General features: G+C 40.9%; 1 protein-coding gene across 3 annotated transcripts in view; it reads left to right on the top strand.

Annotated features, from left to right (window-relative positions):
• Positions 1-2,480: 2,480 nt before the first annotated feature.
• Positions 2,481-15,911, top strand: part of LOC110506306 (leucine zipper protein 2) — a 163,130-nt gene continuing 149,699 nt past the window's right edge. Inside the window, exon 1 of one of the 3 annotated variants that reach the window (XM_036963551.1) lies at positions 2,481-2,642. In XM_036963551.1, coding sequence (XP_036819446.1) covers positions 2,581-2,642 — 62 coding nt within the window. In that variant the 5' untranslated portion in view covers positions 2,481-2,580. The remainder of the gene's footprint in view (positions 2,643-15,911) is intronic. The other 2 variants (XM_021585797.2, XM_021585796.2) reach the window with 2 other exon arrangements.

The raw sequence follows: 15,911 nt of genomic DNA, 5'->3' as shown, positions 1-15,911 counted from the left end.
GTGACCCAGTTATCAAAATAAATCTCCCCTGTGGATCAGATATGCTTTTGTCAATTATGAATGGAACATTCTTATGGATAAGTATGGCTGTACCTCTACTGTTTGATTCGAAAGATGAGAAATACACCTGTCCCACCCAAGCTCTGCGGAGTTTGGCATGTTCGGCATCATAGTGTCTCTTGTAATAGCGCGATGTCTGCTTTTCCTTTTTTAGAGCACATAGTATCTTTTTCAGTTTTATTGCATGACCTAGACCATGGCAGTTCCATGTCAATAGATTTAAGGTGCTAGTCGTCGTCATCGAACAGTAATCAAACCTTAGTGCAAGTCATCTCTGGGTAAAAGTGGATAATAGTTACAGCTGCGTTCACATAAAAGGAAAAAATAAATGGTGTACATAAAATAACAATCAGCCGAGTTCCCAAACAACTCGACACATCCCCGTTGGATCTATTACCCCCCCCCCCCCCCCCCCACTCAGTCTCAATTCTGTGTTCTGAAAAAAACAAAAACAAAACGGGAACAGTTAGCAACTCACAACGTCTCCCCCTCCCCACCAAAGAAATGCCTCATCCTCTCCGCCCCGCATTGAGTAAATGACAACGTAGCCACCGTCCAGACCACATTAAAAGAGGGAGAAAATAAAATCAATAGCCCAGCCTAAATATACCTCCCCAAGGGACATAGAGAACCACAAGTAATAATAGCAAATAAAAAGGGGAAATAAAAGTAGGCTGAAACATGAGTAGGCCTAGGTTAGGCTATAGAGCCTATCCCTCTAAGCTAAAGGAAAATAAATATAGATTGGACGGCTATAATAACATTTAGCGGGGAGGGTGGGTCTTTGGATATCGGCTATCGTCTTACCGCCTTTAGTAATAGCATTAATCACATTTAGTCATTGGTCCGTTTCTCATTGACCAGGATTGTCTTTCAAAAAACCTTTTTGCCTCTTCGGGAGTATGGAAGTGTCGCAGGGCTCCTTGGTGAAGAATCCTGAGATCATTTGGGTATTTGAATTCCCTGAAGATGCCTCGGTCAATGGAGTATTTCTTCACCTCGTCAATCTCTCGGCGCTTTCGGCGTATTCCAGCTGACAGGTCCTGGTGTAAAGTGAGTTTGGCGTTTCCCACTGTGATGGTGTTGATTTTCGCCGCATGTAGGACTCGTTCCTTGTCGGTGAATCTTAGGAAACGTATGGTGATTGGGCTTGGTGGTTGTCTGGCTGCTGGTGGGGGCCTCAGTGCTCGGTGAGCTCTCTCGAGTTCTATGGGCCTGTCGGTGGACAGGTGGAGCCACTCGGGAAGTTTGTCTTGCCGGTAGCGGATCAGTGGCATGTTTCCCTCTTTTTCGCCCAGATTTAATAGAACACAATTATTCCTTCGCCCTCTGTTTTCCAGGTCCTCTGTTTTCTCTTCCAGATGCTCTATTTACTTTTTAGCATATGCTATTGTTTCCATGGCATCTATCAATAAGTTTTCCATGGATAGGATTCACCCCTCTGCCTCGTCCAGGCTCCCCGCGTTTATGGTTATCTTGTTGTTGATGTCAGGCAAAGCGTTTTCCAGGATTGTCACCTTGCCCCCTATCGCACTGAGCTGAGCGTTAATGGCATCTAATTTAATGTTGAGTTCTGTACATTGGGATCTCAACTCAGAAAGGATGTCTTCGACAGAGTGGCATTCGTTGGGCCTTCGGGGGGGGAACGGGTCCTCTTGCACCTGGCTAATAGCGCTAGCTTTTTCTGAAGCTAGCTTCTTCTTGGAGGCTTTTTCCGTCGCTAATACTCGAGTCCGGGTAAAAATGTCACCTGTAGTGTCGCCTTTTGTAGCCGCCATGACTTTTTTACTAAAGCTAAAGGAGTTTAAACTTGAATTTCAGGTAAGATTAGGAATTGGAAACTACTTGTGCGGAGCTCTTAGTTCACGCGGCGATCTCGTTCAAGGGTCACTTGATCCCCCGTTCAACCTATTTTTAAACGAAATCAAATGTCATGGTGATATTTTTTTTGTTGATTTCACGTTGAATTCACGTTAGTGAACTCAGCCAAATGTAAATCAAAAATAGACATTGAACTGAAGTCTGTGTAGCCAGAAATACTGAGGAGTATACATTTTTTGCTTTGAATTTTTTAATAATAATAGTATTTTTATTTTATTTTGCTAAATCAAATTGGATGGGCCTGGCAAGGACAGGCTCCCTAGTGGGTGGGCCTGTGTCCACCCAGGCCCACCCATGCCTACGTCCCTGCTATACTCAGTGGGAGCTGCTCTCATCTTTCCAGTCTGTTTCTTCCCCTCTTACCACCCCCATTAATTTCCTCATTAATAAGTCTGTCTGTGTCACTGTGTTATTTAAAGCCAGAGATCCTCCCTTGCTCTGTTAGAGCCACTGGGTTGCATCTGTCTGTCTCTCTCTTTGCCTGTGTGTGCGTGCGTGAGTGCGCGCAGGCAAGCGATCGAGCCAGTGAGTGAGAAAGCGAGAGAGAGAGAGAGAGAGAGAGAGAGAGAGAGAGAGAAAGGGGAAGGAAAGCAATCGAGAGGGAGAGAGCGAATCGGAGTGCGAGTGCAAGACAAAGCTATGAAATTAATCCGAGCTATTTGCCTCCTGCTTCTTTGTCCAGCTTTGAGCCTCAACACTAGGTAAGTCGAAAGTAAGAAGGGTATATTCTTCTTCCTTCACCTTCAGTGATTCTGAAAGAAAGGGGGAGGGTGAATGCACAATGGCTAATCATAGAAGATACTAACGTTCATCTTTAGCTCCGGTCAGTCCTACGAAATAGGTTGAGGCAGCCTGGGTTCTGGCGGGAGATGCCCGTGTGCGGAGCATGATGTTCTAAGGCAGTAGACTGTAGGCAAAATAAAGGTTCCTCTGTTGAACTATTCTCCTTGTCAAACTGTAAGACATATGTCTTTGGTGGTGACATTCACTGGCTAAAAATGCCTTTGAATTGTGTAGGCATCGCTTACTGGGATTGCGGTAGGTCTTGTCTCCTGCTTGCTGGAAGGGGAGCAAGTTAAGTCTGAGCCGGCTAAAGAAGGAACTGGGCTGCCCAGAATGTTGCAGTGTCTTGAGAGAGAGAGAGAGAGAGTGTGTGTGTGTGTGTGCGCAGAATAATGCATTGAGGGGAATAGTAGGATGAGGGGAGGAAGAGGAGAGGCGAGAGAAATTGAGAGATGAGGCGACGTGCAGAGCGGAGGGAGGTTTTAATGATTAATTAAACCATTGATAAAATCATTCCTCTTTCAAACTAGTGCCTGAGCACTACTCCCAGTCCTGGGTTCTTTGTGAAACAAAAGCCAAGGTTGTTAGAGAGTCTTAAATATGGTTTAAAGACAGCTGCACATTATGAAACTTGCTCTCCTCTCATTGCAGTTGTGTCTAGTTTGACATGATGGAATTTCAGCTTTAGTTGGTAGACCTCTACAAGTGTGCTCCTAAGTGATGAATGTAGGGGCAGAATATACATGCACAGAGACATACAAATTTGTAATTTTAATCCATAGAGACGGAGGAAGGAGGAGAAGGAGAAGCTCGTCGGATGTTGATCTCTTCTCGGCATACACATAGACAATCAATGCATCTTGCAGAGCCCTGAGAGATTTGAATGAGCTAATTTGACGATGCTGGAGATTTTAAAAAGTCAGATTCCGTTTGATGTTGAAAGCACACTTTATATTGGATAATGAATATGCTGATGAATGTTAGAAGTTTGGGTTGCGTTTTACAAAGTTGAATGAGATACACTACATGATCAAAAGTATGTGGACACCTACTCGTCGAACATGTCATTTCAAAATCATGGGCATTAATATGGAGTTGGTCCCTCCACTCTTCTGGGAAGGCTGATGGGACTTGCTTCCATTCAGCCACAAGAACATTAGTGAGGTCAGGCACTGATGTTGGACGATTAGGCTTGGCTCGCAGTCTTCGTTCCAATTCATCCCAAAGGTGTTAGATGGGGTTGAGGTCAGGGCTCTGTGCAGGCCAGTCAAGTTCTTCCGCACTGATCTTGAAAAACCATTTCTGTATGGACCTTGCTTTGTGCATCGAGGCATTGTCGTGCTGAAACAGGAAAGGGCCTTCCCCAAACTGTTCCCGCAAAGTTGGAACCACAGAATAATCTAGAATGTTGTATTGTATACTGTAGCGTGAAAATTTCACTCCACTGGAACTAAGGGGCCGAATCATGAAAAGCAGCCCCAGACCATTATTCCTCATCCACCAAACTTTACAGTTGGCACTATGCATTGGGACATTTAGCATTCTGCTTGTTGGAAAGGTGGCCTCCTATGACGGTCCCACTTTGAAAGTCACTGAGCTCTTCAGTAAGGCCATTCTACTACCAATGTAGTAGTATGTAGTATGGAGATTGCATGGCTGAAATAGCTGAATCCACTAATTTGAAGGGGTGTCCACATACTTTTGTATATATACGTGTAAATGACCCCAATGAGACACGTGAAGTCATGATTGAGTGAGTGACTGACTGGCTGCTTGATTGATTGATTTGAATGATTCTAATGATGATTCTAATGCCTTATATGTAACAAGTGGCATTAATGTGTCAGAGGCTCAACTGATGTGTTAAGCTCTGTTGCTCCCCAGTTACCTAGACCAGAGCCAATATATAAAGATATATATACTGTATATGGCTAGGGATGGACTGGGACCAGAAATCGGCCAGCCTATTTTCTTCCTTGAGGCCCTGACACCATGCCCTTTTCTTCCCTTGAGAGGCTCCCATAATTGGCCAAATAATGACCATTCTGTGCAAAAAAAACCCAATTTAGACAGGCACACTGCTAAAGATGAAGCCCATCTGGGATTTGCCAGAACTACCATATGGCCAGTCCATTTCTGTATATGGCTCTGACCTAGAATAATTCAATGGTCCCTGAGCATTGTGCTGTTTCTGTGCCGTTTCTAGACTTGACAGTTCATGCAGCTTTAGTGTTCTGATCATAGAGTTCTGAACAGGGAATTCTGAATGCGTCATGCATCTATCTACACCTACATTTTAAATGTTTCTACCGTGTCCACAGTGTGTCTGGATTCCCTTTTCCCACGCTATATTCAATTTGCTGTATGCATTCTACAAATGTTGGAATAGGCAAAATATGATAATAACACAACAACAACTGATGACAGTAGCTAACTACTATAGCCAACTAACCAGCTAACTTCTGTAGCTCGCCAGCAAGCTAGCAAACAACGCTAAAGGGATTTCAAATGGGTAAGCATAATAGTTGTTCTAAATATTAGCTAGCTGGCTAGCATTTGAGACCAGTAAGCATGTTCCTCACACTCTAGGAATGTATTTCCTCCAACGTTATAATGAAAGGTGCCTTTCGGTCCCAAAACTCAAGTTTTCTGGCGATTTGTGGGAGGAGGAGGGCTGATGACGTCGCCCACTGCATTAGCTTTCGGTAGCCTGATCCAGTCCAGACTGAAGAGAAATCCGCAAACAATGCATCCCAGACCACCTCCTGAAGTGGTCAGCCAGATCTGAACACAATCAGACCACAAAGCGACTTTTACGTGTCTAGACTAGAGGTCGACCGATTAATCGGAATGGCCGATTAATTAGGGCCTATTTCAAGTTTTCATAACAATCGGAAACCGGTATTTTTTTTAATATATTTTTTTTACACCTTTATTTAACTAGGCAAGTCAGTTAAGAACACATTCTTATTTTCAATGACGGCCTAGGAACGGTGGGTTAACTGCCTTGTTCAGGGGCAGAACGACAGATTTTTACCTTGTCAGCTCGGGGATTCAATCTTGCAACCTTACGGTTAACTAGTCCAATACTTTAACCACCTGCCTTACATTGCACTCCACGAGGAGCCTGCCTGTTACGCGAATGCTCTAAGAAGCCAAGGTAAGTTGCTAGCTAGCATTAAACTTATCTTATAAAAAACAATCAATCAATCAATCATAATCACTAGTTAACTACACATGGTTGAGGATATTACTAGTTTACCTAGCGTGTCCTGCGTTGCATATAATCGATGCGGTGCGCATTCTCGAAAAAGGACTGTCATTGCTCCAACGTGTACCTAACCATAAACATCAATGCTTTTCTTAAAATCAATACACAAGTATATATTTTTAAACTTGCATATTTAGTTAATATTGCCTGCTAACATTAATTTATTTTAACTAGGGAAATTGTGTCACTTTTCTTGCAACAGAGTCAGGGTATATGCAGCAGTTTGGGCTGCCTGGCTCTTTGCGAACTGTGTGAAGACTATTTCTTCGTAACAAAGACAGCCAACTTCGCCAAACGGGGGATGATTTAACAATAGTGCATTTGCGAAACAAGCACAATCGTTGCACAACTGTACCTAACCATAAACATCAATGCCTTTCTTAAAACCAATACTCAGAAGTATATATTTTTAAACCTGCATATTTAGCTCAAAGAAATCCAGGTTAGCAGGCAATATTAGCCCAGGTGAAATTGTGTCACTTCTCTTGCGTTCATTGCACGCGGAGTCAGGGTGTATGCAACAGTTTGGGCCGCCTGGCTCGTTGTGAACTAATTTGTCAGAATTTTCCGTAATTATGACATAACATTGAAGGTTGTACAATGTAACAGCAATATTTAGACTTAGGGATGCCACCTGGAACGGTTCCATATTTCAATGAAAGAATAAATGTTTTGTTTTCGAAATGATAGTTTCCGGATTTGACCATATTAATGACCAAAGGCTCGTATTTATGTGTGTTATTATGTTATAATTAAGTCCATGATTTGATATTTGATAGAGCAGTCTGACTGAGCGGTGGTAGGCAGCAGCAGACTCGTAAGCATTCATTCAAACAGCACTTTTGTGCGTTTTGCCAGCTGCTCTTCGCAATGCTTCAAGCATTGAGCTGTTTATGAATTCAAGCCTATCAACTCCCAAGATTAGGCTGGTGTAACCGATGTGAAATGGCTAGCTAGTTAGCGGGGTGCGCGCTAATAGTGTTTCAATCGGTGACGTCACTCGCTCTGAGACTTGGAGTAGTTGTTCCCCTTGCTCTGCAAGGGCCGTGGCTTTTGTGGAGCGATGGGTAACGATGCTTCGAGGGTGACTGTTGTTGATGTGTTCCTGGTTCGAGCCCAGGTAGGGGCGAGAAGAGGGACGGAAGCTATACTGTTACACTGGCAATACTAAAGTGCCTATAAGAACATCCAATAGTCAAAGGTATATGAAATACAAATGGTATAGAGAGGAATAGTCCTATAATAACTACAACCTAAAACTTCTTACCTGGGAATATTGAAGACTCATGTTAAAAGGAACCACCAGCTTTCATATGTTCTCATGTTCTGAGCAAGGAACTTAAATGTTAGCTTTTTTACATGGCACATGTTAAAAGGAATGTGCCATGTAAAAAAGCTAAGTGTTCATTCAGTATTTACATTTTTTTTCTTTTTTTTTTTTCTCCCCAATTTCATGGTATCCAATTGTAGTAGCTACTATCTTGTCTCATCGCTACAACTCCCGTACGGACTCGGGAGAGACGAAGGTTGAAAGTCATGCGTCGTCCGATACACAACCCAACCGCACTGCTTCTTAACACAGCGCGCATCCAACCCGGAAGCCAGCCGCACCAATGTGCCGGAGGAAACACATGTACCTGGCAACCTTGGCTAGCGCGCACTGCACCCGGCCCACCACAGGAGTCGCTGGTGCACGATGAGACAAGGACATCCCTACCGACCAAGCCCCCCCTAACCCGGACGACGCTAGGCCAATTGTGCGGCGCCCCATGGACCTCCCGGTCACGGCCGGTTACGACAGAGCCTGGGCACGAACCCAGAGTCTCTGATGGCACAGCTGGCGCTGCAGTACAGCGCCCTTAACCACTGCGCCACCCGGGAGGCCGTGTTCATTCAGTATTGTTGTAATTGTAATTATTACAAGTAAATAAAAAAAAATTGTCCGATTAATCGGTGTCGACTTTTTTTTGGACCTCCAATAATCGGTTTCGATATCGGCATTGAAAAATCATAATCGGTTGTCCTCTAGTCTAGACCCATCTTTTCAACGCGATCTTTGCATTCTGACAGCCGAAGTCGCATCTAAGTGTCAAGTATAGACACAACCTCTGAATAAACTGCTCTCAATACCCTGAGTAATATTACCAGAGGTATTATCCTCTGGTTGCAAATTGACATGAAAGGTGTCATGTTGACTTCTTGGTATATACAATGAATTGAAATACAATGATGTAGGGGTGTATTATATTGTAGACTAAACAAACTTGCAAATTGTAATAATGTTTTTCAAAAAGGTCCTTATTAATAAACCTCCCCACAAACAAACAATACTAGCGGTTTTCTTATGATCAAATACATCCAGAACAGTGGCTTATGCTGCTTTACTGACATCTATTTTGTTATTTTACCAAGCAGTACATTACTGCTGCTAGAGAGGATGTTGTTCATACATTTTTTCACAACTACAAGAGTTGTTGGCTGATATCAAAACTGGCACATAATTGACCAGGGAGAAAGTAACTGTATAGAATTGATTAGGGGAAATTCAACCTACTTTTGCCACACTTCCTCCTTTCATCTGATTAGGCTTAGAGTACTGTGGCTGTTTCTTTGTGTGTGTGTGTGTGTGTGTGTGTGTGTGTGTGTGTGTGTGTGTGTGTGTGTATGTGTATGTGTGTGAGTGTGTGTGTGCATATGTGTGTGTGGCTGTTTCCGGTTGTGTGTGTGTATATGTTTGTGTGTTTCTGAGTGTGTGTGTGTGCAGGCATGAGCTCTTGTGTCTGCTCACAACTCACAACAATGCAGTCCAGCCTATTCACCATTCATGTCTTTGCAACGTCTCTTTTATGAGATTTTCACAAATGTTCTTTATTATTGACACTAACTTTGATGTTTCCTACCTACGCAACCATGTCTGGTAAATGCCGGTGTCCATTGGGAACTCCGTAACATTAAATATTTAGGTACTGGCCCGCAATTAAAGACTGACGAAATCCTTGGATGATCCTGTACATATCACACAGACAGGGCCTGCATTGCTTCGTCTCCACATCTGGCTGTAAATACTAAGCACATTGCATTTTAAAGTCTTTCTTTGATGTTGGCTGGGGTAGTGCATTAAAGAGGAATGAGGTTTATGACTCTGGAGATTAACAATGGGAGCCTGGCAATTGTTGTAATAGCCTGATAATACATGCTAATATCCAGTAGGTCATCTTGCTGAAAGGTGATGGGGAATTGAATAGGTCCTTTGTAATGAGCGCATAATGACTTAGCAGCTATACATGACAGTCGGCGGCTCCTCAACTGATGGGATTCAGAAGCTACCCGTTGAAATGATGGACTACATTTCTAATTTGCCAAGATACATTTCTCATCCACAGGAAATACTGTATCTTTCTGTATCTCTGGAAAATTGTAATTTTTCTGAGAATAAACCCCAATTTGCAAGTCAATTACCCCGAAAGTCCTTGTTGGTCGTCTAACCATTACAGAATCCAACATATTTGTGGAATGCTTCATACTCGTTGAGATCATATAATTGAGATAAATCTTATTTAACTAGAAATTGAGACAATTATATTATGTTTAGTCTTGCTTGTCTTTGGTTTACAACTTATTTCATAACTAATTGTTTTCCCGCTGTGTGTGTTCCATATGTCATGTTCATGGCTAACAGCAAGCAGTTGTCGTGACTTTACTTTCATTCATCTGATGACTGTTATTTATTTAATTAACTAACTATGTTTAATCGTTACCCGAGTAAATTCATCATGTAACAATTATCTCATTAGGATTTGGGGAAGAGGTTGTTTAAAGAGTTACCATCTCCCGAATTAAACTCTATAAGGTATATATTTATTTCATCGAAAAACAGTCATCTTATTAATCATTACCTCTTATCATATCATCATTCGGGACCAGTCGTTATCTCATGCATCTGCAAAAAAAAACAGCCTTGATCATGATTCAGTACTACACAAATTGGTTAATTATTTATTTACTAGCAAACAAAATAATAACAGGATAACATACACACTTAATACATGAGACAAAGGTCCCTAGCGAACTTTTACAATATGGCATTTTACCCAACGACATAGAGAGAGAAAGAAAGAGAACAAGACACTTATCGTCGATACATTTCAAAATTATTCTTACATTAGTCATATAGTTTGCACACGAACCGCCGCCTGTTTGGAATAAGAAATCATTAATGTATTTACGTGTGGGTGTCTTTGTCCATTGTGTAGTCCTCAACAGAACTACAGAGTTCACTCTGTTCCATTCGCTCCTGAAGCTGCTTATATGAAGATCAATGGTTCCAGTGGGGTGATGTGAGTAGTGTACTACGGTGATTTGACAAGGGCAGTAGGACGGTTTGAAGAGTTCAAGCTATTTTACTCAGGACAGCTAATCAGCTGTACCAGTGATTGTCTGAAAGAGGAGTTTGTCGGCTCTTCCTCCTCGTGTTGATTATTCAGGGTTCAGGATTCAGACCACTATGGACATGCGCTGCAGCTCGCCGTCTCTCTGGTCTAAAGGAAGGGGAGTTTATTTCTTCACCTCATGTTGAGGTTCAAAATTCCAATAATTTCAAACATGCCTTATGTTTCCTGGTCTCAGAGATTCAGCGTTTAAACCATTTTAGACATGGCCTGCAACTCCCTGTCTTTCCTGGGCTAATGTTAATTTTGTTGGCAATGCTTTTTATGCACTCTCGTCAAAAGGGGATTGTTTCGCCAGTCTGACACGCTCTCTGACCTCATTCGGGGTGTGGCTACTTACTATGAACAGTTTATAGGAGATAGATTCCCTTATCCCTCCTAAAATCACATTCATATCTTAACAAAAATACTTTGGTAATATTATATGCACAACGTATTGGATGGAAACTTGACAGATAAAGGGGATATACTTTCTAAGTTACAGTATTTTGTCCATACAATGTTTAATGACATCGCAAAATGAAAACCCATATGACATTAGTTTTCTATTGCTCCCCACTGACCATTCCCCACATTCTTATGTTAGAAATATTGACCCAGTATCCACCTTTGACTGTGTTAGAGATAAAGAGGAAAAACTCTCTGTGAAACAAAGATCAAAGATATTGATCAAACAAAGATCAAAGACATATTCAAACTTATCTGGAATGGTGCTATTAAGTAATTTAATAAAACAGTACAATTTTTCGACTCAAAAGAAACAAACCCTTCTTGCAACATGGGAAAGAATCAACCCCAATAATGTTATTCTGTTACTATAAATGCTTTAATGTTTTTCCCCCTGAAGTCTTGGGTAATAGTTCTAAGCAATGTTTGACTGAGAAGTTAAACAGTGATTGACTAGACCAGAGGGTCAAGTGCAGGGCATCCTTGGAATTAGACTGAACTATTGACAGGGGCAAGATGGTAATGGTAATAATTTATATGCATTGATGGACTGTGCATGCTTAGCTGGGGATAATGACCAAAGAGATCATTTCGTCTCATCCACCGCTATTGTTTAGCACCTGAGGTATTTAATGATAAATGTGAGTGTAGTGGTGTTTGCTAGCTTGCTCTTTGTCTATCATCAGGAAGCGGCTTTGGCTCCTCTGCCAAGTAGTTAAGTCGGGCTATTTGTGATTATGGAGTGAAGGGTCCATCATTATTTTAATTAAATTCTCTGCTTGATTTGTAACACAAGCATATCGGAGCCTGGTTTGTTGGATTGACATCTTGCTCAAAAAAACTGTATTTGGCACAGTAGCAATTTGGGATAACGGTGGACGATTTCAGATGGTTGGTCACGATGACAAATTCATTATTAAAAGTCTAAGCTGTTTGGGGTGGGGGGGGGGGGGGGGGGGGGGGGGTTCTAAGTTGACATAAGTAATTGTTTTAAGAAGATAATTTTAGGACCTCTTTAGGTATCACAAATTATATTTAAAAATGATTTTATAAAATATTGAATTTGGTCTTTACTACTATAGCCCATAGAAATTCACTGGATAACACATTAAAACATGTAAAAAAAACAGTAAAAAATGTATCATAAGGAATAAGGTTTTGACGTGTCTGTCCTATATCTAGCTCACATATTTCACCACTTTTTGGGGGCACAAAACTACCTCCATACTTCCATTCATTTGTATGGGTTACCTTTAGACAAGTCCCGTGACACTTGTGGGGATCATAGAGCAAAACGGAGAACACACCATCGTGAGAGTCTCCCCTTTCCTATAGGCCGTTCGGATGCGTCAGACCTTTTCGTGTGAAGACTGCCACTTTCCACCGCAGATGTGGAAGGGCGACACAGGCAAATGCATTGGATTAAGACACAGCCCATGCAAAAAACGCTAGCTTTAAATTGACGGAATTTGATGTGGATTGTTTTATTATGTTACTTACACTCATAGAAATAGGGTTCCAAAAGGGTTCTTCAGCTGTCCCCATAGGAGAACCCTTTTTGGTTCCAGGTTGATGCCTTTTGGGTTCCATGTAGAACCCTCTGTAGAAAGGGTTCTACCTTTCTTTTCACCAGTGTGTCAAGAGACTAGGGATTAAGTGTTGTAGGAAACACTACTGTTAAATAACAACTTGCGCATGGGAACTGTTCAGTGTTGGTATTCACCTGTCCTAATGGATAAGTTGTCGAATGTGGAGATATGTTTCTATCCCTTTACTGCATGGTGTTGCCATATGGCAACATATCATTTCTCTTCACCCCCTTGTTTCCCTGAATGAAAAAATACAACACCATACCTTTTTACAGAAGTAGGGGTGAGGAGGGGCTTAGACTAGCCAATGATGCGCTTTGGTAAAGTCATGAGAAGAACCCACTCTGTGGGGCTTCCTTTCCTGGGCACAAAACATTTGCGATGGGAGTGGCCTGGTCATAGGCAAATTACAATGAAATCCAAATTTTCTGTATTCTTTGGGCAACATTCACATGACTAATATGATTTAAACTTATTTTTGTAAAGATAAGATATGGCCAAACAATATTTGTTATATATGCGTGGATAAAACAATTATGTTCAATATTCATAACATTATAATAATGATAGCATTATAAAAGTAAATGTCCAGAGTAAATGTTTTACAACAAAACATCATTTCAGATAGTGTGAAGGAATAAAAACAATACAATTATAACTCAATAACTCAAAAATACAATATTTCTATTATAAAAACAATGTTGTCGCACACATCCCACAAAATGTTTAGAACATTTTTTTTCGAAAATGTATTTTACATTTGTCTATTTGGGGCCATTTTAAATGACAATGGTTCTATCATAATGCATGCAGTAGAGGGTTAATTAGATAAAAAAATTGCCCTCGTGATTAGATTTGTAATGCTAGGCGTATCATCACCATTGTAAACGAAGCCCAAGAGCTTTTAACCAGTGCCACAGCTTGAGACGTTCGGCCTGATTTTTGTCTTGTCGTCAAATGATTTCATAAATGCAGAGGTAGGGTAGGTCTCGAGCCCTGAGATGAGAAAAATTACATTTGTGTAAGACGGTAATGTCCTTATAGTGTGAGGCAGGATGAGAATAATAATTGAAATTCGAAGGACACAGTGTAATTGGTGCGCCATGGCAACCACATTGGCCACATGACAGTAATGAAGTGGGCTACAATAAACAGAACCTTGGGTAAATCCAGACCAATGAGAAATTAATTAGAGGCCACCATGATACAATAAGTTGGTATTTAAGGCCATACGTGACGTAGCACTCCATGTTTGTTTGCACCCATTCTTCTTGCAAGACATTTGATATGACCCCGTCTTTGTTACTCAGATAAAGTTCTAGTGAATCACTCGTTTTCTCTTCATCTAGTTCCGGGAAGCGAGAAGTGTTTTTTCCGTCAAACGTTATCTGCGTCTGCTTTTGCTTCTATGATACACTTAATGATGTTTTTCTTGTGCGCTCGGTGTTGAAATATGGATGTGAACTATGCAGAAGTGCAAAGCAGACTTTATTGCTGAAGGTGTAAGCTAAGATCAATACATATTTTAGAGCGGGATTGTCCTCTCCATGCTGCTGCGGAGTGTAATAACATAATTATAGGATTTAAGGGTCAAGTAAATAAGAGAGGATTTTCTATTGGGAGAGATGGAAGAAAGGAGGCAAAAAAGGGAGGAAATAATACGCTGGGAGATTTTCCTCGCAGTCAGTGAATGGTGCATTCAAAATATAATGTCGGAACAGCCCTTGCTCAAGGAGAATATTGCTCATGTCAAGCTTTGCTTCAAATTAAATGCTGTCAAAACAAAGCTATGAAAAAGAGGGGAGTGATTCATTTTAAACACGTTGGCTGACGCTCTACTGTCATCTATTGCCAGGGAAGGAACGTTGTGACATACAGTACCAGCTAAAAGTTTGGACACACCTACTCATTCCACGTTTTTTCATTATTTTGACTGTTTTCTACATTGTAGAATAATAGTGAAGGCATCAACACTATGAAATAACACATGAGGAATTATGTAGTAACCAAAAAAGTGTTAAACAAATCAAAATCTATTTAATATTGGAGATTCTTCAAAGTAGCCACCCTTTGCTATGATGACAGCTTTGTGCACTCTTTCCATTATCATTTCAATTAACAGGTGTGCCTTGTTAAAATTTAATTTGTGGAATTTCTTTCCTTCTTAATGCTTTTGAGCCAATCAGTTGTATTGTGACAAGGTAGGGGTGGTATACAGAAGATAGCACTTTTTGGTAAAAGACCAAGTGGGACTCTGGCAAATAGTATTTTTTAGCATCACTAAGTATTTTTGACAACTTTGCTAGCTAATGGCAACATTGCCATCCATCTTAAATCAATTTGACGACATCATAATGATGCCAAATTTGTTTCCTACTAATTATTTGCCTTCTTTAGCAATGCCATCGTATTTTCAGGCCACTAAAGTGTCATTTAGATTAAACAGTTATTAGCCCCCGTTGGGAATGACTAGACACGGCTCGACAAGCCACTATTGCTCTTTCGAATGTTCATAACAATGGCAAAAGTTTGATACTTCAAGCGTGGCCAGGTTTGTGCAGTTTGCCATGGATGCTGTTGTTTTTTGTCATTTAACAGACGTTCTTATCCAGAGCGACCTACAATAGTGAGTGCATACATTTTTGTACTGGTCCCCCATGGGAATCGAACCCACAATCGCGACCGATTAATTAGGGCCGATTTCAAGTTTTCATAACAATCGGTAATCAGCCTTTTTGGACGCCGATAATGGCCGATTACCTTGCAATCCATGAGGAAACTGTGTGGCAGGCTGATCACCTGTTACGCGAGTGCAGCGTCAAAAGGACCTTGTGGCTGCAATGAGCCAATGTAAATTGCTAGCTAGCATTAAACTTTTCTTATAAAAAACAATACATCTTCACACAATCACTAGTTAACTACACATGGTTGATGATATTACTAGTTTAACTAGCTTGTCCTGCGTTACATTTAATCAATGCGGTGCCTGTTAATTTATCATCAAATCACAGCCTAATTCAACTTTGCCAAACGGGTGATGATTTAACAAAAGCGCATTTGTGAAAAAAGCATATTCGTTGCATCAAATATACCCAACCATAAACATCAATGCCTTTCTTAAAATCAATACACAGAAGAATATTTTTTGAAACCTGCATATTTAGTTCAAATAAATGCATGTTAGCAGGAAATATTAACTAGGGAAGTGCAAGCAGAGTCAGGGTGTATGCAACAGTTTGGGCCTCCTGGCTCATTGCAAACTGTGTTTCTTCCTAACGAAGACCGTAATTAATTTGCCTGAATTTTACATAATTATGACATAACATTAAAGGTTGTGCAATGTAACAGCAATATATATACTTTAGACTTAAATATTTAGATTTAGATTTAGTTGCCACCCGTTCGACAAAATACGGAATGGTTCCGTATTTT

Source organism: Oncorhynchus mykiss, chromosome 26, assembly GCF_013265735.2.
Source record: "Oncorhynchus mykiss isolate Arlee chromosome 26, USDA_OmykA_1.1, whole genome shotgun sequence".
Lineage (NCBI taxonomy): Eukaryota > Metazoa > Chordata > Actinopteri > Salmoniformes > Salmonidae > Oncorhynchus > Oncorhynchus mykiss.
Note: the sequence above shows the minus strand (reverse complement) of the source record. Positions and strands in the feature narration are given on the sequence as shown.